Source organism: Nylanderia fulva, unplaced genomic scaffold (assembly GCF_048542155.1).
Source record: "Nylanderia fulva isolate GAGA-0341 unplaced genomic scaffold, ASM4854215v1 Scaffold138, whole genome shotgun sequence".
Taxonomy (NCBI): Eukaryota; Metazoa; Arthropoda; class Insecta; order Hymenoptera; family Formicidae; genus Nylanderia; species Nylanderia fulva.
The window spans coordinates 51,001-75,768 of record NW_028189601.1 but is presented as its reverse complement, the minus strand read 5'-3'; the positions used below and the strand labels follow the sequence as shown (position 1 = coordinate 75,768).

Below are 24,768 nucleotides of genomic sequence, written 5' to 3'. Positions count from 1 at the left end.
GAGTGTGTTGATTTGCCCGATGTCTACTGGTAGTAAATCGGCGGGTAGTGGGATAAACAACCAAATTACACCAATACCCCCACATAAGAACCAACTGTGAATACCAGCCATAGTGTGTGTGACATATTACAAAATTAGATAAATATATATAAGATATTAAATAATAGTAGATATATATTATTATAAATTAAATCAAAAAGTGCAAATTATTTTTTAATTAATATTAATATTTTTAAATTTAGTTAGTATTGTTCTGTATATTTTGTAAAACCATGCGATTTTGTTTAACATTTCCTATTTTGCAATTGTTAACATTGTTGGCAAATCTCGATGATTTTAATGTCTTGTTATAACATTCATCTAACAGTGATATATTTAGTAACATTCAGTTTTCGAATTGCCTTTCAAAGAACCTAAGTAGCAAGCTGACATTATTAAATGTCAAAATGACGTCATTTTGATGTTTAATGACATCAGCTTGCTACCTGAGAAGGCATAAGCAAATGAGTCAATTTAGAATTTCAATATGGTACATGATCACAAGAGCGTGTTCCATATAGAAATTCAAAATTGACTCATTTGCTTATATCTTCTTTGAGAGGCAATTCAAAACTTACATGTTAGTAAATATATCACTGTTAGATGAAGATCATATTTCATATAGAAATTCGAAATAAACTCATTTTGCTTATGCCTTTTTTGACTGGCAATTCAAAAGTGCTAAAATAAAATTATCAAGATTTGCTAAGGATTTATTAATATTTTTCGTTTTTGTCATCCTGACAGCTTCTTCATTCTTCAAATGTACAGATCCAGCTAAGTCAACTAAATTCTAATTTCCTATAGATACTGCTTCTTTTGTATTATGTGTGCCAATCAATTGTATTTTTGTTACTGAATGTGATCATGATGATCTAAAGAGTAAATTACACATAAATAAATGTTACATTTCCTAATATTATATTTTTACCTAAGAGAGAAGCTAAAAATGCTATTTTGTGCTTTGTAGTTTTTTGCTGCAACTTAATCTACAATGCGAATATAACTTACCACTCATTTGATGAAGTAGCAGCAACAGTACAATTAGATTGTATCAAAATCGATTAAAATCAAAATTATTTTCTAATTGCTTCTTCTAATACCATCAAGCGTTGTTCTAATATATTAACAGTATCATGTAATGATTGTACTTGATTACAGAGTGTTTCTACTGTTTTACTGGATTGACTAGACGAATGCACATAGGCCGATACCTGATCTTGTGGAAGTAACACATTTGCTATATAATGTTTTTCAGGAGATTTAATGTTTCTTTTATAGATTACTTCAGGTTCAATTTTTTTCCTTGGTATCTTGACTATGGATTGTGCATTACAATGATTTCCATCTGATTCTAAATCCAGTTCTTCTAATGTTTTTAATAAATACTGAAATAACAATTAACTCATATAATTAACATATTTTTTTTCTGAAAATGCACACTATTGTTATAGTCTATAACTTTATATCATATTAGCATATCACTTTCTTACTTCTTTTTGATACTCTTTTCCTTTGTCATTGTTTGTAAATAATTTTTCATCTATAATGTCAAATTTCTCTTTGCTGGAAGAAGGTATTAATTGTCTAGGAATCTTGATAGGTTTATCATTTTTGCAGAAATTAGATTTCCATATTAGGACCTGTCGATCTGTGCCACCAGAAGCAAAAAAATCACCATCTTGTGAGAATGTTATTGATGTTATGTTACCAACATGTCCCTTCAAAGTATAAATTGGTCGACCCTCTAATAAATCTAAAACCTAAATATTTCTCTTATTTTTTTCACAATAGAAATAAAAACAGTTTATTAAAATCGTTATACATATAAAGTCAAAATCTTAAATTACCTTTATTGTAGAATCATTAGAAGCTGTTAACATAAAGTTACCCTTTGGATGAAACTTGATCATATTTACAGACCCTTTATGAGCAGCATAATGCTGATATAAAGAATCTGTTCGTAAATCGTATAGTTTAATGCATGCATCTATATTGGATGATCCAACAGCTGAACTGCTTGGATGAAACTCTACATATGTAGCAGGTCCTGGCAAAAGCAAAATTTTTATTCGATATTCAGAATGCAAAATTATGATATATCTGACAAACCTTTTATTTCATTAAAAGTCTTGACACATTGTCCAGAAATAATGTCCCATACTTTTATTGTCTTATCATCACTACAAGATACTAAAAGTTTACCATCAGGAGAAAATTTAGCACATCGAACCCAATTTGTATGTCCACCAAATGACATGAGAAATCTTCTATGACATACCATCCATAACTTTATACTTTTATCATCTGATCCAGTAAGCAACTAGAAACAATCAAATATTATAGCAAAAGCAACAAATTGAATAATTAATTAGGATAAAATTTACCTTTTCTTCATCCGGACTAAATTGTACCGATCTCACAGCAGAACTGTGAGCTTTAAAGTCTAGTGATTGCCCTGTAATTTTAGGAACCCATATTCGCACAGATCTATCCTTTGAAGCACTAGCTATAATTTCTCCAGATGGTGCATAGCATACATCCAAAACACCATCTTTATGAGCTATAAATCTATAAGCTCGTACTGATTCTGTCAAATTCCATACTAACAATGTTTTATCCAGACTACTTGACACAAGTTGAGTAGTATTCAGATTAAAGCATAAAGCTGTAACTTTATCTTTGTGACCTTTAAAGTGTCTTTCAAATGTAGGGTCACAGTTAGTTGTCACCATTGTTCCTAAAAATATAAGAAAATTTTTCAAAAGAAATACACTCAGAAGATAAATAAAATATAAAAATACATAAAATAAAAATATGCACAACACACATATAAATATTAGATTTTATATATATATATTATAAATTTCTTGTTTTTAACTTATGAATTTTATATTTACGACTTATGAATTTTATTTTACGTAAATAATTTAATATTTATACATAGAATATATATACATGGATATAATTATAATTCTTTAGTAGTAATTCTGTAGAAGTATATCTTTAAGACACATTTAATTTTAAAATAAAAAAAAAATATTAAATAAAAAATTAATGAAAACATAATTCCTATAATATCTATTAAATGAAAGAATTAAATGTGTTAGATTATGTCTGAATTGAAATGTTTGATTAATAATTTTTGACATTTTTTATTTGATATATATATGTTGTATAAAAATATATATCGAATAAAAAATTATTGATAAATAGAATTTCCTCCAGGTCTTATTTCGATTAGATGTATAAAATAGTTAAATCTAGAATTTAAGAAATATATGTAAATGAATTTATACCAGATAATTTCATCGAAAATATCGACACACAATTTTTCAACTTACATTAAACGCAGTTTTCATTGACGCTAGAAACCAGCGTCAAACAGAGACCACGTGACTAAATTTGTCGCTTGTCTAAAGGTGCAATTTCATGGACGCTAGAAACCAGCGTCAAATTAAAATCACTAAACTTTCTCTAGATTCGGCGTCAAGAAAATATAAGGTTTGTTCGCGTTGCATGCCCCAACTTGCTCCTTTTTACTTCAATGCGCTCGTATTGGTCCAATTTGAGGAGTGCACCAATACAAGCGCATTGGAGTAAAAAGGAGCATGTTGGGGCATGCGACGCGAACAAACCTATAGTGGGGAATAAAGTTCAGACCGTTTCAGCACAGGGGATCGATTGTCTATTTGTGTCGATTTTTCTCACTTTTTGCACATTTATTGCACGTGAAGAAATACACGCGATTGGCTATGAGCAAGATGAAAATACGATATCCCTAGATTCACGGGAGCACAAACCATAGTGAACATTTCGTAAAGCGTATATGCATGCATATATGTTTCAGTGATACCTTTATCTTTATAACCTCTGCAGTTTGAACGGTGTGAATAAGAATGAATGTTACAGAGAAACAAAAAGAAATTATGTTAAATTTTATGAATAAACATTCGGATTTCGGTCGGGGGCGGATACATTTTTGAACATGCTTGAATAAAATTGACGCGGCGTGTTATGAGAATTGATCGATATAAAACAATACATTAATAAAAAAGTAGTGTTTAAAAATCTTTTATTATAAAGTTAAGAAATGTACTGTGATAATCTTAATTATTAATTTATTATAAGATTATGAAATGTACTAATTTTATGTGATACAATTTATGTGATAAATATATATATAAATATATATATATATATATATATATCCTATTCAAAATACCATCACACAATATTTCTTAATTCGTACTTCTTCTGCTTGCATTATATTTATATCATTAAATGGTATCGGCACTTCTCCTTCTTCCTCCAAATATATTTCATTTAATGGAATTCTCCATTTATAAGCAATGTTATGTAAAACACAACATGCATTTACAATTAGAGCTGTAAAGAATAGATTTAAAAAATACCTTTTCTTATCTCAATTATGCACTATAATTATTTACATACCAGCAAATTCTGGTGTATAATGTAATGTCCTCTCTTTTAATACGTATTTTAATCGCGCTCTACTCTACATAACATATAATGCAGTAGGATATACGACACATTTTGACATTATTCGACACAATAATTCTTGTCGAATAATCTCACGTGAAATATTTCGTGTTTTCACTATAGTGAAAATTAGCCAATCAAGTGAATGCTCACTTTTGTCATTTTCACTAGGTTTTGAGATACACAATCGACCCCCAGATGTATAACCAGTAGCGGCACTTCGTGTCGGTTCTTTTGATGTCAGTGTCCGAAATCATGTGACATGTCGCCATGTTCTTGATAGTAATAGCGCGCTTATATTTAAATTGTGAGAAAGAAAGGCAACTATATATAAACAATTATTTTTATAATTGTGCAGACAATTATTGTATAAATAACCACAATGTATATTTTCTTGAAATACATATTATATATGTAACATTAAAGTAACGCAAATAATCATATAAACATAAAAAAAGAAGAAATTTAACAAGTAATAATATTAAAATATACCTATGTGTTATTTAATAAATTATTTTTTTATTATGTTTGTGTATTATTTAATGAATTATTTATATTAAACAAGTAACATATTTATTATTGCCATTTTATTTATAAACATATTGATGTACATTTAGATTATTTACAATTGAAATGTATATAATGTGTAAAATTACGATAAATTCGTGATCAATGATTCCAATTTTTTGTTATACTCTTCAAAAATACGAAATCTCAAATTTTAGATGTATATAAAAATTGATAATAAATAAATGTATATAACAATTCTATGTAATTTACAATTGGTTATAAAAGACTAATTTGTTTTATATTATCAGATGTATTATTGTTTATCTGTTTAATGTACTTAAATTGATTTCTGTCTTGTTATTATGAATACGTATGAATACTTATAAGATAAGCTCTATTTTGTGGATAGGTATGTGTTGAATAATTGAACAGAAATTCAGTCACCTAGAAAACAATATTAATTATAAAATAAAACACTTTTTATTAATATTTTTAATATTATAATGTTTAGAAAAAACAAAAATTAGACATTTTCTGCATCTTTAACACACACATATATATATATATATATATATATATATATATATATGTAGCATATGACATATTAGATAACAAAATGTAATTATAATTATATAACAACATATCGCATATTAATAAAGGTTAAACAAAATAATCTGAAACTAAAACTAAAAATTAATTTTTATAAAAACAAATATTAATTATAATAAATTTCTTTCTTGAGTTTTAAAGCGCTTGTTGGCAAATTTTAATGCAAAATAAAGACGAACTCTGGCATACAATGAGAGAAAATATTTTGTTGGAAAGTTTGTACATGGGTGAGGACGAGGAACTGTTTCTAAAAGAATAATCATTTTATAAAGAACGGATTCATTTAAAATAAGTGTACGTAAATTCTCAAAAAAAATATTATCTAAATTTTCTACGTAGGTCAGAAATAATTGATTCGGAACGCATAAGCTGCCGTATATATTTTCTTCCGTAGATTTTAATGCTTTAAATAATGTATAATATCTATTATCATTAAAATTGTCAATATCTTTGGCAAAAGTCTCACATGTATCACAGGAATGTTTTTTTAGACTCTTTGACATAAGGTAACCACAAATGTAATAAAATGCATTAGCTTCAACAATGTCTTTTTGTCGATAATCATGGTCATCAATTTGAATAGGTGAAATATTTTTTTGCAATGATGTATTTTGTACAAAAGATTCCTGTTCAAACTGAGCTATTCTAGTCACCATATCTATTTGCAATTCCTCAACATCTAAGGTACAATTTCCTGTCTCAATAACTAAACAATGTTTTGTAGCAAATAATTTTCTAAAAGAATAATAAAATTGCACTGGAGTTGGGTTAAATGCATTGCCCGATAAATTTCTAATATATCCGAAGGTATGTTCGAGTATATCTTGGTTGATACGCCGCATTAATAAAAATCTAAATCCTGATCAAATTTCCTGCAAGTATTCCCACATTTTATTTAAGCTATTTATGTTTTGATTTCAGTATCTAAATACATTAACTTTTTTTGTAATGTCTTTACCATCTTTTGTAAAAACTTTTAGGCTGCAAAAATATGTTTGTAATAATTTTAACAATTCTATTTGTTCTTCTGAGGCTACAAACGCGTTTCTACTTGATTTCTTTCCTTTTACATATGATGAATTAAAAATATCAAAAGCAGCATCTAATTTTTCAATATATTCTGATGTATCTTTAGCAGTTTCCAGAAAATGTCCAAGAGCAATCATTGAATTTGTAGAGATATGATGTGATGTTCTCTCTGTATTTCGAAATATGCGATCTTTATTTACATCGTGACCCGGTCACTCTTTGATTTTCATTTTGTATACGTCGTCGCCAGCTCGCTCGAAAAGAGAGTTTAGTGCGAGCACAGCTACGACCGCGTCAAGTTCGGAGCACAAATAAAGCCTGAATAAATTCAACATACGAAGTATAATTTCTATCGATCTTTTCCTTCACTATAATCACGGATTCCAACTCCGAAATCTAACAGGTTATGGGCCCAGGCCCCGTGTATGTAAGTGAAGACAATTTAAAGAAAGAAATTACAGAAAAAGTTGAGTGGCAGTGCCGTGAAATTAAATTAAGATGCAAAGCAGTATACAGCATATCGAAAAGCTAGTGGACGGCAACTACGAAGTATGGAAAATGCAAATGAAGAGCATTTTAGTATACAATGACTTATGGGAATATGCCAGTGGAAAATTAGTGAAGCCAGAGGATGCACAAGGTAAAACGGCTTGGATAACAAAGGATGAGAAGGCGCTCGCACTCATTACATTAAGCATATCAAAGGCAGAGCTTGGTCATATAAGAAAGGCGGTCACATCTAAACAAGCATGGGAGGAATTAGCAAAAGTTCATAACTCTCGAGGCCCAGTAAGAAAGGCGGTTTTGTACAGGCAGCTGTACAATTTGAAGAAGGATCCCTCCGAATCAATGTCGCAGTACATAAACAATTTCCAGGAAAAGATAAATCTGTTGGAGGATGCAGAGATAGCAATTCCGTCGGAGCTGCAGTCAATTATGCTTCTGAGCAGTTTGCCCGAGGATTACGAAAATTTCTGCGTGGCAATAGAATCGAGGGATCAAATTCCAACGGTCGATTTGATCAAAGGAAAACTGATAGAAGAAGAAGCAAGGCGACAAGGACAAGAGATCAGAGAAAGCGGAGCAACAACAGCACTTGTGTCACGGAACGGTTACATGAAGGGATCACCTGTACACACAAACAAATACCCGGTGAAGAGCGAGCAGGACAGGAGAAAGTTTAACGGAAACTGCTTCAATTGTGGTAAATATGGACATCCAGCCTCTCGCTGCCGTCTTCCGAAGAGAGAAGGAGGTAAGGCCAAAAACGCTGAAAATATTAAAGACAATGAAGGAGAAGATTCCCTGATCGCGATTTCGGCGTTAACCTGTTCGGCGGAAAAGAATGAATGGTATTTAGATAGCGGCGCGACGTCACATATGTGTAATAATCGCCGTGTGTTCGAAACGTTGTCTGACGGGCCGACGAGTAAAATAAGTACAGCCGGTAAAGAGAGTATAGTTTCGCAGGGATCAGGAATCGTACGTATAAATGTAATGTTGCAAGAAAAAATAAAATCAATAAAGTTAGCAAATGTATTGTTTGTGCCCGAATTGAGGAGCAATCTATTATCGGTTCCCGCAATAACCGAGAAAAATTACGAAGTAATATTCACGGAGGATAAAGCGCGTATCACTAAGCCGAATAAATCATTAGTTTGTATCGCGACTAAAAGAAATAATATGTATATAGTTAAACAAGCGGCGGACCACGAGGCTTTCAGTGTCCAGGATAAACACGAGTTAAATTTCAAGTTATGGCATGAAAGATATGGCCATTTAAATTACAACGACTTAAAAGAATTAGCCCACAAGAAAAGAGTTTATGGATTAGACATGTCACTGAAGACCTCAAGGTTACCGTGCGAAATATGCGATCGAGCAAAGATACACACGTTGCCCTTTGCAGAGGGCACTCGAGCCAAATCAACGCTAGAACTCGTGCACACAGATATCTGCAGACCTATGGATGTAAGGTCAAATGGGGGAGCGCGTTATTTTGCAACTTTCATCGATGACAAGACGCGGTATATAGAAGTCGTATTTTTGAAGTCGCGTAGTGATATCTCAAAGGAATTTAAAAAATATCAATTGCGTGTCGAAAGAGAAACTGGCCGAAAGATAATAAAATTACGAAGCGACAATGCAAAAGAATACGTAAGTAAAGAATTTGATGAATTTTTAGAAAGTCAGGGTATTAAGAGACAACTATCGGTCGCATACACGCCGCAGCAAAACGGCGTCGCGGAGCGCGCGAATAGAACAATTGTCGAAATGGCGCGCGCAATGTTAATAAACGCAAACGTACCCAAGAGCTTGTGGGCCGAAGCGGTCAACACGGCAGTATTTCTGCGGAATAGATGCCCTTCAAAAGCAAATAATGGTTAAACTTCGTATGAGTTATGGTTCGATAAGAAACCAAACGTTAAGTACTTAAGAATTTTTGGTTCCCACGCTACATTTTTAAGAAAAGGGTCAGGTATTTCGAAATTCGATTCGAAAGGCGAAACAGCCACCCTAGTAGGTTATTCTAGCGAGGCAAAAGCATATAGATTATGGATCCCTGGTACCACAAAAATTATTAAGAGTAGAGACGTTCGTTTCATTGAAGAAATTAATAAAAATACAACGGAATTTATAGATATAAATTTGTTATCAAACCCAGACCATGAAAAGGAGGAAGAAACATCAAATAGCGTAGATGACGAGGAACTAGAAATTGAAAAAGAGAAAAATGAACCGGAAAACTTAAGAGATAGCTTAGATTCACGCGAAAATATGAGTGATTCGTTGAAGACGCATGAATTAACACCCGACGAAGCTAAAAGGGGTCGAGGTAGGCCTAAAATAATGCGAACAGGTACTCCGGGGCGTCCCAAGAAACGGTACCATGTAGCGAACGTAGCATTAAATACTTTAGATAATGATCCGGAAACAATAGAGGACGTGTGGGAGAGGCCAGATAAAGAAAGATGGTTAGATGCGATGAAAAACGAATACAGTTCACTATTAGAATGCAATACATGGGATTTAGTAGATAGAACAACAGACATGAGAGTAATTTCGTCTAAATGGGTTTTTCATATAAAAAAATTTCAAAATGGGGAAATAGATAGATACAAGGCGAGACTAGTCGCGCGCGGATGCGAACAAAGATTTGGCGTTGATTACATGAAAGTATACGCTCCAGTCGCTCGAATACAAACAATTAGAACTCTATTAGCGTTAAGCGTAGAAATGGATTACCATGTACATCAAATGGATGTAACAACAGCATACATTCAAGGCGACTTGCTAGAAACGGTGTACATGGAACAGCCCGAAATGTTTATCAATAATAAAAATAAGGTATGTCGTCTACGTCGTCCTATTTATGGATTAAAACAATCTGGCCGCGCTTGGCAACATAAGCTTAGCCAAAAACTTAAACAAATTGGACTAGATGAATCTAGAGTAGAACCTTGCGTTTATACGGGAAAAATTGATAACTATAACGTAATAATCGTCGTTTACGTGGACGATCTACTTTTAGCCACTAAATCGATAAATATTATGCGTAAACTTAAGTTAGAATTAAGCGAACATTTTAAAATGAAAGATCTGGGGCCTGCAAGCGAGATCCTCGGGATTCAAATAAAAAGGGAAGGAGACACAGGTGCAATAAAAATCTCACAAAGAAAATATATACATGAAATAATCGAGCGTTTCGGAATAAACCTATGTAAACCTGCGTCTACTCCTCTACCCTCGGGTATAAAGTTGTCGAAAGAAATGGAGGCGACAAGTTTTGAAAACAAAACAGAAATGGAAAACAAACCGTACAGAGAATTGATCGGTAGCCTTCTCTATTTGGCAAACACTACGAGGCTCGATATTTCGTTTGCAGTAAGCGCCCTGAGTAGATATAATGTAAATCCCGGACCACAACACTGGAAATGCGCGAAGCAAATCGTCCGTTATTTGAAACAAACGGATAATTATATAATCTTATATACCGAAAAACGGGGAAACCGTTGCGCGCATTTACGGACGCGGATTGGGCCGGTGATCAAGATGATCGCAAATTTTGTTCGGGGGGTGTACACATATTGGCCGACGGACCGATAAGCTGGTTTTCCAAGAAACAAGGATCGGTTGCGGTTTCAACAATGGAAGCTGAATACATGGCTCTCTCGGAAACCACAAAGGAAACAATACACTTACGAAGACTGGTCAGGGAAATGTACGGAAATCAGTATGTACACAAACCGACGGACATATTATGCGATAATCAGAGCGCGATTATACTTAGTAAAGAGAATATGCTTCACCAAAGAAGTAAACACATTGAGATAAGATACCACTTTTCTAGAGATGCCCAAATTCAAGGATTGATTAACGTAGAATTCGTTCCTACAGACAAGAACGTTGAAGACATTTTAACAAAATCTTTGGTGAAGGATAAGCATATAAATTGCGTGCAGTCATTAAATTTAATAAACTAATATATATATGAACGCATTTCGAAAGGGGGAGTGTAGAGATATGATGTGATGTTCTCTCTGTATTTCGAAATATGCGATCTTTATTTACATCGTGACCCGGTCACTCTTTGATTTTCATTTTGTATACGTCGTCGCCAGCTCGCTCAAAAAGAGAGTTTAGTGCGAGCACAGCTACGACCGCGTCAAATTCGGAGCACAAATAAAGCCTGAATAAATTCAACATACGAAGTATAATTTCTATCGATCTTTTCCTTCACTATAATCACGGATTCCAACTCCGAAATCTAACAGAATTAATAGCAGAAGCTACAGAAAAACTTAACACTTGAGCAGCGTATTTTACTTTCATTCGCTGAAAATTATTGGGATGAATGTGTGTGTCCTGAATCAATTTAGGTACTAATCTGTTTATGTTTTTTTTGTCTATTTCAAATAATTTTTCAATATATTTCCATGAGAGAATTTTATCTCCTGATTTAATGACATTAGTTAACAAATTATTTCTAGCTGCTTTAATGAGATGTGGTGGATCAAAGAAGTAAAATATTTTTTGCTCATTTACTATGTAATAAGAAGTTTCTTCCGTTACACCCAATTTTTTAGCTGTTTTTTGATAATCCGTACCCATATCTGTAACTTGTGCAATAACTGTTAGATTTATATTTTGAAGCTTTGTAACACATTCAATAGTAATCTTTTGTAATTCATCTGCATTCATAGTAGAATTAAGGAAAAAATAACCAAGTGGTTGCTTAAATTTATTTGTCAAACCTCTGACCATAATTACCACTGCATTACATGCAGTTAAGAAACTTTTAGTGTAACCTGTATCATGAAATCCAATGACTTCGTCTCTATTAATTATATAAAATAAATTTGCTTTTAATGACATTGTATCAATGCTGATGCAGCAGTATTTATCTAAATAATACATTTAAATTTTCAGTTTTAACTTTAAGTCTTTCAAATATAATGTCATGTAAACCTGGAGAAATTATAAGTTCTTCTATTGAGCGTTCAAGTGTTCTTTTCGATGGTAAAATAAAAGTATTACTTAATAATCTATATGCTTTAGGCCCTTTAAAATACAAATTTAAACAAAACATTTTAAATTCTTTCGTATATCTTTTACCGTGTTTTTTGTGATTAAGATTATCTGCTTGAGCTTTCATAAAATCAGCTATGGGTTTTGGATAAAATTTATACAAAAGTTTTTGAAAATCACTGAATGTCTTCTATACTCTTATTTTTTTCCTTATATTTTAATTTTGCGCGTTTTGCTCTTTTTTCAGCAGCATCACACTTTCTTTTAAGAGCTTGTTTTCTTGAAGTATTATTCAATAATTTTAATTCCATTTGAGTAGCTTTGTGTTCATTTGTACATGCCGGATCATTAGTTGACACAGTCTCATTGTCAGTGAAATTGATGTTTACATCTGAAATTACAAATAAACATGAAACAACTTTGAAAGAAATCTAACTAAATCCAGATTGAGCACATTTTTTTGATTGAAAATATCCTACCTGTCATATCGGTTGTCGAACACATGGTCACAGCACTTAATACATTTGCTTCTACATTGCTTATTGTAGAATGTTTTGTTGAAGTTTCTACTAAAATATTTTTTTAATTTAGAATGTAGTAATACTAATATATTAAATAATCAGTTAACTTATAAGTATAAATCTAATAATATACACTTAATAGAAAATATTATTTACTATTGATTTCATTTTGTGTAGATGTAGTATCTTCTTTATTCGTATCATCATTGTTAAAAATTGCACACGGAACTGCATGTGGTTGAAGTCGATTCTTTAAATCGTTCAAAAACATATAAGATAGAAAATGTTTTGAGCAAACTCTATAATTATTATATAACTTTTTTGGTGCAATATCTTTTTTTATTCCGTATGCTTGTAGCCACAATTGTGCTCTAAAATAAATGTTATTGTAATTTTAGAAACAATTAAATTTTATATATACGTATATAGGAAATTGTCAAACAATTAATACCTTTCTGGATGAGATGGAAAGCGAAAAAAGCTCAAGTGACGACTGGAGCCGGAATTTTCATTGCAATCTTGCATTGCGCACGTGAAACCACCAACAACTACGCGACGTTCCATTATTATAACAATGTTTTTTAAAAATATTTTCAAACCTGAAACTTAACATAGTCCTTTAATTAACTTGAATTCATTAATAGAATATATTTATTTTGATAAACATAACCACCACTTACTGTGTTTACAACTCACTGTACGCCATATTGTGGATAGTAATCCAACGCATGCGCCGTAGCATTTCTCCGACGCTATTTTTCTTGAGTGACGCTACTGGTTATACATATACTGTGGTTTCAGCATTTTCAGCGTGCCGCAAATTCAACAATAATTGTAATTAACAATAAACGAAGAAGAAGAAAAAATTGTTCTTTTTGAACATTATTCACCTGCCTCACACGTTCTGTCATCCATGCACGATATTTCTGTCTGTAAGCCATTATATTCTCAATTTTATCGGCGGTTCACGACGCGCATATTTTGCCACTACTTCTCCCTTCATTAGACAAGCGACAGATTTAGTCACGTGATCTCCGTTTGACGCTGGTTTCTAGCGTCAATGAAAACTGCGCTTAATGGAGAAATCAGCGTCAAATTAAAATCACTAGACTTTCTCTAGATTCGGCGTCAAGAAAATATAGTGGAAAATAAAGTTCAGACCGTTTCAGCTTTTTCAGCATACCGCGAATTCACCAGTAATTGTAATTAACAATGAACAAAAAACAAGAAAGAGTTGTTCTTTTTGAACATTATTCACCTGTCTCGCACGTTCTATCATTCATACACGATATTTCTGCCTGTAAAGGTCGTGGCACATAAAAAAATGTAAGCAGTAAACAGTAGAACTTAAGCGAATCGACTAATCCTTAGAACATATAGATATGGAAGGGAAATAGGAGCGCAAAACTGTGTGCAAGTTGGATGCGAGAGAGAACCACGTTTTTAAAGAAAGAGAAGGGTAGATTGTTACCTCCATTCGCAATGCGCAAACGCGAATTAGCGAAAGCACCAATTACATTTCCAGTTTCAAACGGCGCAGTGAGCGTGACGTCATCTACATTTGCGCATTGCGAGCATAGATTAAAAGCTATCTTTCTCTCTCGCACCCAACTTGGACACAGATTTTTACCATGGAGAACAATAGCAATTCCCCTTCCAGGTTGCGACCGTCTCTCCGTCCTCTCTCGTCAAACGAGAGAGAGAGTGCGAGAGAGACTGCTGCGCAACCTCGTCGTGCCGCTCTCCGTTCCCTCAATACTTGCTCGGTATCACTGATAGCTCGGTATCGTATCTTTTGGGCGCCAGGTGCGGTCAGGCCGCACCACTCAACAATATTTCGGCAAATAATCAGCGGTCTCGGCGTGATCAGTCCCGTTAGATCTCCGTGTTTCTCTCGATGTGTGGTGGCGGGCCCCTCAGGGGAATCATTCTTGTCGAGGGATGTAGGTGCCTTTTCCTCCCTGTTTTGGACTGCTCCTGTTCGTCCCATCGAGGCTGTAACGAGTTTATTTGCAGTATCCCTTCCTTATTTTCTCGGTACCGCGTATATTTTATTGTTCTTAATACTCACCGGGCCGGTCGCTCAGTCTCCGCTCCTCCCCTTTCGAAGTCGTTCCTCCGTCGTCTGCCCAGGTCCTCTTCTCCCTAAAACAATGGCCGTTCTCCTGGCCTACCACCTCGATCCCGATACAGAGTACGGGCAAGCTAGCGAAAAGGTCGCTGCTCACCCGCACAAAACACAAAATTGTACAGCGCTCTCAGACGCTTCCCGGCCGAGCGTGTCCGCCCTTGTGACGGGCTCAATAAGACCACGTCACAAGGTATATATGTTTTAAGGACTAATCATGATCGAGCAGTAAGGCAGCCATTTTGAAACTTAAGCAGCTCTGTGAATTCCGTATGGATGAAATTCTTAAGTCTTAAGTATAAAGCGGGAAACACACACTCTTGCATAAGCGCATAAGCATATGTGTGACGTTCCGCCATTGGTCAAAACCCAAAATTTTTCGCTTTTACATCATTTCTTGCGAGAACCTATATAATTAACTATTTTGAGAATGATTTAATTTAGAATTAGACGTTTTTATTATTTATCGTTAGTAATACCGACATAGGGAATCTTCTAGTTGTAACTAGTCTAGGGACTAGCAACGCGACCAATCCAACACAATAAGCATATATCTATAAATTACTAGACGTCGCCATCTCTTACAATCCTAACGGTATAAACGATAAATGCGAAATATAATCAATGTGTGCAAACCTATTAATCAATGTGTGAACTCTATAATCGACATGTTTGAAATTGAGTAATCTTATTTATGGAATAGTTAAAATGACGAATCGTCTGAATAAATATTTTAATCACACAATGGTGAATGAATTATAAAATTTATAAATTCTAATGACCGACTATTTGTCATAAAATATTCCATAAAATCTTTTCTTTAAATTATAAGATAACGAAAACGATGCGCCTCAATTGTAATTATATTTATGGAACCTTACTATTGATTCTTGCAACTTAGTATCAGAGATGTTATTCTCCTTTTTTTCAATATATTTACATAAATAAGGATTCCATGAATATAACATTTCACCGTAACTATATAAGAATATACCGCGTTCTGAAATCATAACTATATAATTTAGCAATCATAACTTCATTTTATTATTGTACAAAAAAATGATCTCGTATGCGTGATGCGAGTATTGATATACGAAATGCTCCTAATTGTATTGTCTCGCCAAACCGTGATGTGACGGGGAAATTCACGTAACATATGCAATCAAATTTAGTTCTCAGGATTGAGATTTATTGTTGCGGTGCCGAGTAGATCGATGTACAGTATTCGTGCGTTCGCTCGCCGGTTGTTGTGAATGTCTTATTTGTTATTAGCGCGACAGTTGGAACAGAAGTGTTTTCACGGACACATCGATGGAGATCATCGAGGCTCATTTTCCCACTCGTCCGTGTTTTCTGAATACGCCGAATTTCGCCGAAATGAGACGAGAAAGAAAGCAGTGAGATCACCGCGATCGGTGTCCGGCGCAAATCACATCGGTCGTGTATCGAACATCCTGCCCCCCTTGAAGGACATGCCTTCAACACGTGAATTATTATTCGCAATCCAACTAGAAACATGTGATATCCTAAATTGAAATATAAATAAAGGGTAAATAGTAATATAAATAGAACTTGAAAATGACATTATCGCACATCACAATTTACAATAAAAATTGTTTTGTCAAATTATCCCAATAAATTATTACATTCATTAGCTCGCGATCGATCTACTCGCGGTCAAAATTGATCAAATAAATCATAATTTAAATTTTACAATGTGTAACACGCGTTTTAATCGGCAGGTGCCTCGTCTATCGGAAGGATAGCTAGTTTCGTTAGCGGCCTTGTTAATTGACCCTTCGCGGTCCTTAGTGTGGCCGTCCTTGCAATACCGTCAGGGCCCGGATGTTGCACCCTGCCTATTAACCACTGCAGCGGCCCCAAGCCTGGTTGCTGCACCATGGCGAGCTGACCGATTTTCAATTGCTGGCCCCTGCTAGCCCTCCATTTTTGTCGCTCGATTAAAGTATGTAAATATTCGGCGCTCCAATGCTTCCAAAAGTGTTGCCGAAGCTGTTCTACGCGTTGCCATCGCAGCAGTCGGCCCGGATTCTCTTTCGTAAAATCTGCAACTGGGAAACTGTTTAGTGCTGCACCAATCAAGAAATGTCCCGGCGTAATACAATGCAGATCGTTTGGATCTTCGCTTAACGGGGTCAACGGTCGCGAATTTAAAACCGCTTCTATCTCGCATAACACGGTTTGTATCTCTTCATATGTGAGATTCGCGTTACCTACTATTTGGTTAATATGAAATTTCGCCGACTTCACGGCCGCCTCCCACAGGCCCCCGACATGTGGAGCGTGGGACGGTATGAAATGCCAATTGATTTCATTATCTCGCATAAAACGCCGTATCGCAAACTGCGTGTCGTCGTCGTTGATCAAGTCATACAGCTCCTTAATATGTTAGCGCGCGCCGACAAACGTAGTGCCGTTATCTGAATATACACACGCCGGCTTGCCTCTACGCGATATAAAGCGTTTAAAGGCGCCAAGGAACGCTTCCGATGTTAAATCGGTTACAATCTCGAGGTGTACGGCCCTGGTCGAGAAACAAACGAACACCGACATATACGCCTTGTGTAATTTGGCATTGCGTCTCTTGCCCTCTTTCAAGAGTATGAGTCCGGCATAATCTACGCCGCTGTGTGTGAACGGTTTCGAAGCCGTCACGCGTTGCACGGGCAAATCTGCCATTAATGCTTGCGATACAGCCGGCTTACACCTGAAGCAGGTTACGCAATTGTGAATTGTTTTTCGGACAGCCGAACAGAGGCCAAAATCGTCGACGCACCGCATGCATTGTGGCCTGTAGGCCTGAATACAAATTTTTTACATGCTCTCGCTGTATGATTAAGGTTGTCAATCGGTGACTCTTCGGCAATAGCACGGGATGTCACGCGTCATATGGCAATGCTGCATTGCTTATTCGACCCCTCACTCTAATGATCTCGTGTTCATCCATAAACGGAGTCAATGACAGAATCCGACTTCCGCCGTCAACGCTCCGACCCTCGGTCAACTGTTTATGTTCCCTTGGAAAGGCATGCCTCTGTACACACCTCACCGCGACTCGCAGAGCGGCTGTTATTTCGTGATGCGAAATAAACGTTGTCTGATATTTGATCGTACGCGAACGCGCTGCTCTCAGGCAGTAAGCGATGATTCGCAATGCCCTGTCTAAATTGGAATGTTTGTCCAACAAGTTTAGTACGATCGATTGTTGTATGGATATCACCGCTGCGGTTACCCTTTTTTGTTCCGGTAACTCGCCCGACAAGTCGACACATAATTTGGCCGGCCAATGTTTCTCAGTTAACTGCAAGAATGCAGGTCCGTTCCACCAAATTGTCGATTGCATTAAGCCCGCCAGGTCGACGCCGCGCGATAATATGTCCGCAGGATTGTGAGCGGACGGCACGTGCCGCCAGCTCGATCTCCTGGTAAGGCGCTGAATTTCGCCGACGCGATTGGCCACGAAAGCGTTCCATTTGCGCGACGACGACGATATCTATTGTATTGTGATTGTGGAATCCGTCCATAAAATCATCTCTGAGTTCGATAAATCAACCGATGCGCGCATCTTCTCGATTAAATGGGATAGCAATAACGCGGCATTCAATTCTAGCCGCGGTAATGAAACTGCTTTAATTGGTGCTATTCGCGATTTGGAAATTAAAAGTTCCACCCGGTATCCGTCGAAATCGCGCGTTCTTATGTATACGCACGCGCCGTACGCACGCTCGCTCGCGTCACAAAAGCCGTGTACCTGTGATTCGCGCGCGTCCACCCGAAATCCGACAAAACGCGACACACGCAATTCGCAAAAGCGCGTCAATTGTTGTTTTACGTCCAGCCATCGCTGATGCAAATCTTGCGGCAACGACTCGTTCCACCCGACGTGAGTCTGCCACGTATCTTGCATGATCATTTTTGCCACAACCGTCAGTGGCCCTAATAATCCCAAAGGGTCGAAGAGACTCGCGATTTCCGACAAGATCGTCCGCTTCGTTATGCTACCCGTCGGTGCGCCGCAATTGTATCCAAAGCGAAATCCGTCGCTGGACGGATCCCATGCGACTCCCAATATTTTCGAGTCCGCTTCATCGCCTAATGACACCTCCGCACTCGTTGTGTCACTAATGCCCTGTAACAATTCTCGGCAATTCGATGACCATTTGCCAAGCTCAAACTGTCCGCGCCTTAATAAGGCTATCACTTCGTCACGAATGCGCCCTGCCTCGGACAATGTATTGGCGCCGGCGAGCAAGTCATCCACATAAAAATCCCGAAGAACGCATTGTGCCCCCGCAGGATAGTCGAGGGCATGTTTTTGTGCCAAATGTTGAAGGCATCTCGTCGCGAGAAATGGCGCTGAGCCCGTGCCGTAAGTAACGGTAAGCAACTCATAAGTACCGACCGGCGAATTCGAGTTCTCGCGCCACAATATTCGTTGCAGATGTAGCTGTGACTCATGAATAAGTATCTGTCGATACATTTTAACTATGTCTGCAGTAAAGACGTACGCGAACGTGCGGAAACGAGTGAGAATTGATATCAAATCCTGCTGAACCGTAGGACCTATCATCAAGGCGTCATTCAAAGAAATTCCCGACGTGGTTTTGCACGATGCGTCAAAAACCACACGTAACTTCGCATTCCGGCCGATCCCCTTAAACACCCTATGATGAGGCAGATAAACGGATTCCTTATCGACCGCATGTGCGGGTACGAGTCGCATGTGTCCCAAGGCTAAATACTCGCGCAAAAATTGAACGTATAAAGTCCTCATACTTGAGTCACGATGAAGTCGCTTCTCAAGACCGAGGAATCGCTTCATTGCTATTTCGCGCAAGCCTCCCAGCTTTTGCAAGACATCGTTTTCGATGGGCAGCGTCACGATGTATCTGCCCTTGTTATTGGTTGACACGTTGTTTATGAAATGGGTTTCACATGCGCGCTCGTCCTTGGTATAATAATTCGAATCGCCTAACTCCTCGATCCGCCAAAACCGTTTGATTTGCTCGTAAAGTTTTAAATTGCTAATTGGATACGTGAAACGAGTGCAGCCCAGTCTCCGGTCGCGATGCACCGACGCGTGCGCGTCCGCCCACAATCCACCCCAAACGTGTTTTTTAAAAGATTGGATATCCGGAAGTCGCCTGGATCTGCCCCACGCACAACAATCGCCAAAATAGATCGGCGCCTATTAACAAGTCGACGTCAGACGACACGTTGAATCGCGGATCCGCCAACTCGACGCCGGAAGGCAATTTGAATGTTTCACGTTTAATAGTGTTTAATGGAAGCTTGTCCTTTATGATTTGCTCCGCCACGATGCACTCGATCTCAGCCGCGAATGAATTGAATCGCGATTGCAGTTTGATGTCTACGGTTTCGTTTGAAATGGATGTGTCGCCGTATATGCCCGACACCGAGAAATTTACGGATTGCGGTTTTAAATCCAACAATCTTACATATTTGGTTGTCACGAAATTCACCTGTGACCCTGAATCTAACAGGGCACGGCATGTCTTGCGAGCACCGTTCGCATCGTATATGTAAACGATCGCTGTCGAGAGTAACACCTCCGTATCGCCTCACTCGACCGCGCTATGAGTCGCGACGGCCGATCGCCCGTCCGCGACCGGCGACGAGTCGGTCGGCGTCGACGGCGCGCTCGCGTTACTTATCTCTTTCTCATTCTTGGATATATGCAATAACGTGTTATGTTTTAAGTTGCACGTTCTGCAACTGCCAGAAAGGCATTTGCAAATGCCACGTAGCAACCAGGTTGCTACGTGATTTTGGCTGCGTAAGCAGTTGAGGCACATTCTCCTGCTACGCATTTCCGCGATTCGCTGGCTGATCGGCAGTTTTAGGAATTCCCTACAAAAGTAGATCAAATGCTCGCCGGCGCAATAGTTGCACTTGCCCCTCTCGATAGTCGTGTGCAATGCTTGACGTCTGACGTTAGAACGCGATTGTGACCGAGAGTCGGAGCGAACGGACGAGATTGAACCCCTTCTCGCGGATTCCTCCAGAATCTGACTGCGATGCAAAAGAAAAGTAATTAGCTCCTTAAATGTGGGCAATTCAGAGCCCTGCAACGAAGCATGCCACTCACGCGACGTGATTGTGTCTAATTTAGACGTTATAATATGAATAAGCAAGGCATCCCATTTATCGGCATTACAATTTAATGCCGTTAACGCGCAAATATGTATCGATGCCCCGTCAGCTAATTGCCGAAGGTCGATCGCGTTTTCTTTTGTTTGAACTGGCAATTCGAATATTGCCCGCACATGAGTCTGTACAATCACGCGTTTGTTATCGTATCGCTCCTTTAAAAGGCTCCACGCAAGGTCATAATTCCCAATTCGCATCGGAATATGCCAGATATATTCCTGCAATATTCCAAATAAAATGTTTAGATGTTCCATGAATGTTCCAACAAATATTCTTGGAATCTCTAATTGGCACAACGTAAAACATTCCTGGAATATTTTTTATGGAATGTGTTGGGAATATTTATATAGAATGTGTTGGGTATATTTATTGTATTGTTCTAGGGATAAAAATAATTTTATAAAAATATTATTTTTAGAAATTGTTAATTTTATTCTGTTGTATTTCAACACGTAAAAATATGAAATATTTATATCTAAAGTAAACGTAAAATATGAACGTTTTGTTTTAATATATTATAGTAACATATACGTATGTATATAAATTATAATAAACAAACTGAAATATTTAATAAACTTAAATAAACTTAAAAAACTTGAAAATTTTTTTACTGAAATTAAGATAAAATTATTTGTTTCCTTTAGCTTGTGCTCGTTGTCTTCGTGTTTCAGCCTTAATTAACCAATAGCCAAATTTAATTTTAATATCTTTTTCTGTTGAATTTCATTCATCAGCACTAGTTGCTGCGTCTAGAATAGAATTAATATATTTATTATTGTAACAAAAATAATTAGTAGATTAATAATTTTGATTCAATCTTATTTACCAAGAAGTGCTCGATAAATATTAGTAAGAGTCTTCTTAAATGATTTTTTGGAATTTGGCTTCGTATTTTCCAATCTTCCAACCCACACCAACTGTGTTGCACATTTGTTTGTGACTATAGTGGCCATCATTCTGGAACACATTTCAGACAAACTTGTGCCTCCTTGTCCTTTCAGAATGTTTACCTATTATAAACAAAAAATTATAAATTATGTGTTATGAGAATACACATAATTATGTACAAATCTAATTATATATACATACAAATATATATATAAATACAAAAAATACACCAATTTCTTTAAAACTTTTAATGAATAATGAAGTACTTCAGATTAAAAATTGCGATTAACTTAACTAGAGCTTTAAAATGTTTCTCTTCTTGTAGCATTTTGTTCACGTTTAACAGAGTTTCGACTGACGTTGCTGGTATGTTTAATGTTTTGAGAATAGAATCGCTACTAGAAGGAACTATTTTATCATTGCCTGATTTTAATGTATTTAAAACGGATTTTATTTCTCTTTGATTATTTTCAATCCGTATCATCCATCTTACAAGATAAGTTTTAAACTGATCTGAAATAAAGAAATAATTATCTTAAAAATATTAAAATTTAGAAGAAACATTATAGAAGAGCGTTTAAAATATTAATAATATGTACTTGAGATTTTTTTGTACTATATATCTAGAAACATTGTACTTCTTAAAAATAATGCAGAATGTAGTAAAATTATTACAATACAATCAATAAGATGCTTGATTTTTCTTTTTTTTTGTCGAATATAAGTTGATGTAAACGCTCTAGGTTCTTTTTCTTCATTATTAGTATTATTTATATTATTATTTGTATGATTAAAATCGCCTAATTTATCGTCCATTACAGAATCTTGCGATTCCTATTACAACAAGATTATATATAGATAGAGTTCTTTATGTACAGAAAATAAAACCTTAAAGACAATTTCTTACATCCGATATAATTGGCGTAGCATTTCTGTCATTCTCACATTGTTGAGAAGTTATTGCTATTTTGATTCTAGTTTTGAGACTTTCGCGGCCATTGGAATTATCAATGCAAAAGGTTTCCGGATGGATGCCGCGTGGTTTAACAGCATAATGCCGACGTTTCGCAAACGTTGCAGTTTGCATCTTCAGGGCTGAGAGCTCCGATATTGAGCTTTCTTGGGTTGTGTATATTATGGGAGGTTTTTCATCTACAGAAAAGTATTCCGTAATGACGCCGCCTAGTGGTGTGAGTGTATATTAAGGGCAGTGTGCCAAATAGGGTTTGTTTGATAACCTTTGTCGCGGTTGAGGTTGTCGGGATGTTTCAGAATTTCTAGGGCTTCACGATGTTTTCTAGCAAAATAGCTTTGCGAGGGGGCTAGTCTGGTTGCTTTGTCGTATTGTACCGAGTGTCTCGTCTCCATCCAATGTTCTGCCAAGGCTGATTGACTAAAATGGCAGTACCTGGCACTCCGTTGGTGTTCCTTAATTCGTGTACTGATCTTTCTCTCAGTTTCTCCTATGTACACTTTTCCGCAGGAGCAAGGAATCCTGTATACACCTGGTGTTTCTAAGTGTGGTCTCCGGTCCTTGGGATTAGGAAGTAGTTGCGCAATCTTATTTTGAGGTTTGGAAATTACTTTGATATTGTGTTTACCCAGGATCCTGCTAATGCGTTCTGTTGTACCCTGAAGATACGGAAGGATCGTCCATTTTTTATCTTGTTTATCTTCTTCTTCTTTTTCACTTGTTGCACTCATATTTGTAGAACTGGAGATTTTATTTTTCAGCCTTTCAGTTGTTCGATGGATGTCTTTGGTGTTGTACCCATTCTTGGTTAAGACTTGGTTGAGATGTTCTAATTCTTTATTCAGGGAAGTTGGTTCAGAAATTGTTAAGACTCTGTATATTAATGAACTAATGACAGAATTCTTCTGAGCCGGATGATAATGAGAGGTGGCATGGAGGTAACGATCCGTATGTGTTGGTTTTTGATAAACCCGATGACCTAAGGTGCCGTCTTCGTTCTTTTTAACTAACACGTCTAAAAAGGGAAGCTAATTATTCTGTTCTATTTCCATTGTGAACTGAATACTGCGGTGCTGAGAATTTAGAAAGTCTAGAAATTGAAGGAGCATTTCTCTGCCATGACTCCAGATGACAAAGGTGTCATCAACATATCAAAACCATGTAGAGGGTTTGAGAGGTGCGTTTTTCAAAACTTTATTTTCAAAATGTTCCATAAAAATGTTTGCAACGATAGGTAAAATGGGGGATCCCATTGCTGCTCCGGAGGTTTGTTCATAGAACTCTCCAAAGTTCACGTATAGTGTGAGTCGCGGTAAAACCAGCGCGGATACCGTCAAAACCGAATCTCCTCTCAGTGGTGAGATTCGGAAAGCCACCCGACAGTTAGCGGATCCCGTCTTTTTTCCGCCAACTCCGAACACAGCAACCGACGCGGGAGATCGAGGCAATCTAAGACGCTGAGCGAGATTTTCTGAGATCAAGGAAGCCTCCGAACCTTGATCGATTAGTGCGCGCGCGGTTACGAAAGCACCCCATCGGTCGGTTACGCGGACGCGAGCGGTCGCCAAGAGTACGGTCGCCGGGTATTCGGACTGCCCGTTCGCGATATGGGCATTTTTCACGACAGTAGCACTAGCGGGATATGCATCATGCAACGATGTGTGGTGCCGAGCCTCACAGACCGAACAATTCTTTTTAGAAGCACATTCGGATACCTTGTGTCGACCGAGGCAGTTCGAACAAAAATTATTTGTGTCGACGTGCGATTTCCGTTCCGCGGCAGACTTTCTTTTATACTCGTCGCACAGCATTATAAAATGATCCCTTTGGCAAAGAGAACATCGACC

At 36.7% G+C, this 24,768-nt stretch overlaps 3 protein-coding genes across 4 annotated transcripts; all 3 read right to left on the bottom strand.

Moving 5' to 3' along the window:
- Window positions 1-237: 237 nt before the first annotated feature.
- Poc1 (Proteome of centrioles 1) lies at window positions 238-3,458 on the bottom strand. Of its 2 annotated transcripts, none has more exons than XM_029313998.2 (7): window positions 3,384-3,458; window positions 2,427-2,779; window positions 2,152-2,362; window positions 1,890-2,089; window positions 1,533-1,802; window positions 1,051-1,427; window positions 238-914 (listed from the first exon to the last, which is right to left on the bottom strand). In XM_029313998.2, the coding sequence occupies exons 2-6, from the start codon at window positions 2,772-2,774 to the stop codon at window positions 1,116-1,118; spliced, it is 1,341 nt and encodes a 446-aa protein (XP_029169831.1). In that variant the 5' UTR covers window positions 2,775-2,779; window positions 3,384-3,458; the 3' UTR covers window positions 238-914; window positions 1,051-1,115. The 2 variants fall into 2 exon arrangements, with proteins under 2 accessions (XP_029169831.1, XP_029169830.1); XM_029313997.1 differs by lacking the exon at window positions 3,384-3,458 and adding an exon at window positions 3,339-3,377.
- Window positions 3,459-12,286: 8,828 nt separating this feature from the next.
- On the bottom strand, window positions 12,287-13,812 carry LOC114939635 (uncharacterized). The gene is made up of 5 exons (XM_029313999.2): window positions 13,421-13,812; window positions 13,192-13,345; window positions 12,897-13,111; window positions 12,699-12,788; window positions 12,287-12,610 (listed from the first exon to the last, which is right to left on the bottom strand). Exons 2-5 carry the CDS (start codon window positions 13,302-13,304, stop codon window positions 12,396-12,398), a joined length of 633 nt encoding a protein of 210 aa, XP_029169832.1. The 5' UTR covers window positions 13,305-13,345; window positions 13,421-13,812; the 3' UTR covers window positions 12,287-12,395.
- Window positions 13,813-16,599: 2,787 nt separating this feature from the next.
- Window positions 16,600-23,652, bottom strand: LOC146724324 (uncharacterized). Its single transcript, XM_085480022.1, has 8 exons — window positions 23,187-23,652; window positions 22,856-23,130; window positions 21,969-22,070; window positions 20,476-21,278; window positions 18,641-20,039; window positions 17,934-18,382; window positions 17,431-17,596; window positions 16,600-17,268 (listed from the first exon to the last, which is right to left on the bottom strand). The coding sequence occupies exons 1-8, from the start codon at window positions 23,650-23,652 to the stop codon at window positions 16,600-16,602; spliced, it is 4,329 nt and encodes a 1,442-aa protein (XP_085336148.1).
- Window positions 23,653-24,768: the final 1,116 nt, after the last annotated feature.

Excerpts from the sequence above, each read along its gene's own strand:
- Poc1 (XM_029313997.1), bottom strand. Across the intron at positions 2,363-2,426 it reads TTAGTCCGGATGAAGAAAAG|TTGCTTACTGGATCAGATGA; the intron begins GTAAATTTTATC and ends GATTGTTTCTAG. Across the intron at positions 2,090-2,151 it reads GACTTTTAATGAAATAAAAG|GACCTGCTACATATGTAGAG; the intron begins GTTTGTCAGATA and ends TGCTTTTGCCAG.
- LOC114939635 (XM_029313999.2), bottom strand. The coding sequence starts at position 13,304 with ATGGAACGTCGCGTAGTTGTTGGTGGTTTCACGTGCGCAATGCAAGAT. Across the intron at positions 13,112-13,191 it reads TTTCCATCTCATCCAGAAAG|AGCACAATTGTGGCTACAAG; the intron begins GTATTAATTGTT and ends CATTTATTTTAG. Across the intron at positions 12,789-12,896 it reads TACACAAAATGAAATCAATA|TAGAAACTTCAACAAAACAT; the intron begins GTAAATAATATT and ends AAAATATTTTAG.
- LOC146724324 (XM_085480022.1), bottom strand. The coding sequence starts at position 23,652 with ATGAGTGCAACAAGTGAAAAAGAAGAAGAAGATAAACAAGATAAAAAA. Across the intron at positions 22,071-22,855 it reads CTACGCCAATTATATCGGAT|GTAAACATTCTGAAAGGACA; the intron begins GTAAGAAATTGT and ends TGTTTATAATAG. Across the intron at positions 21,279-21,968 it reads GTGCAACACAGTTGGTGTGG|GAATATATCTGGCATATTCC; the intron begins GTTGGAAGATTG and ends GGAATATTGCAG.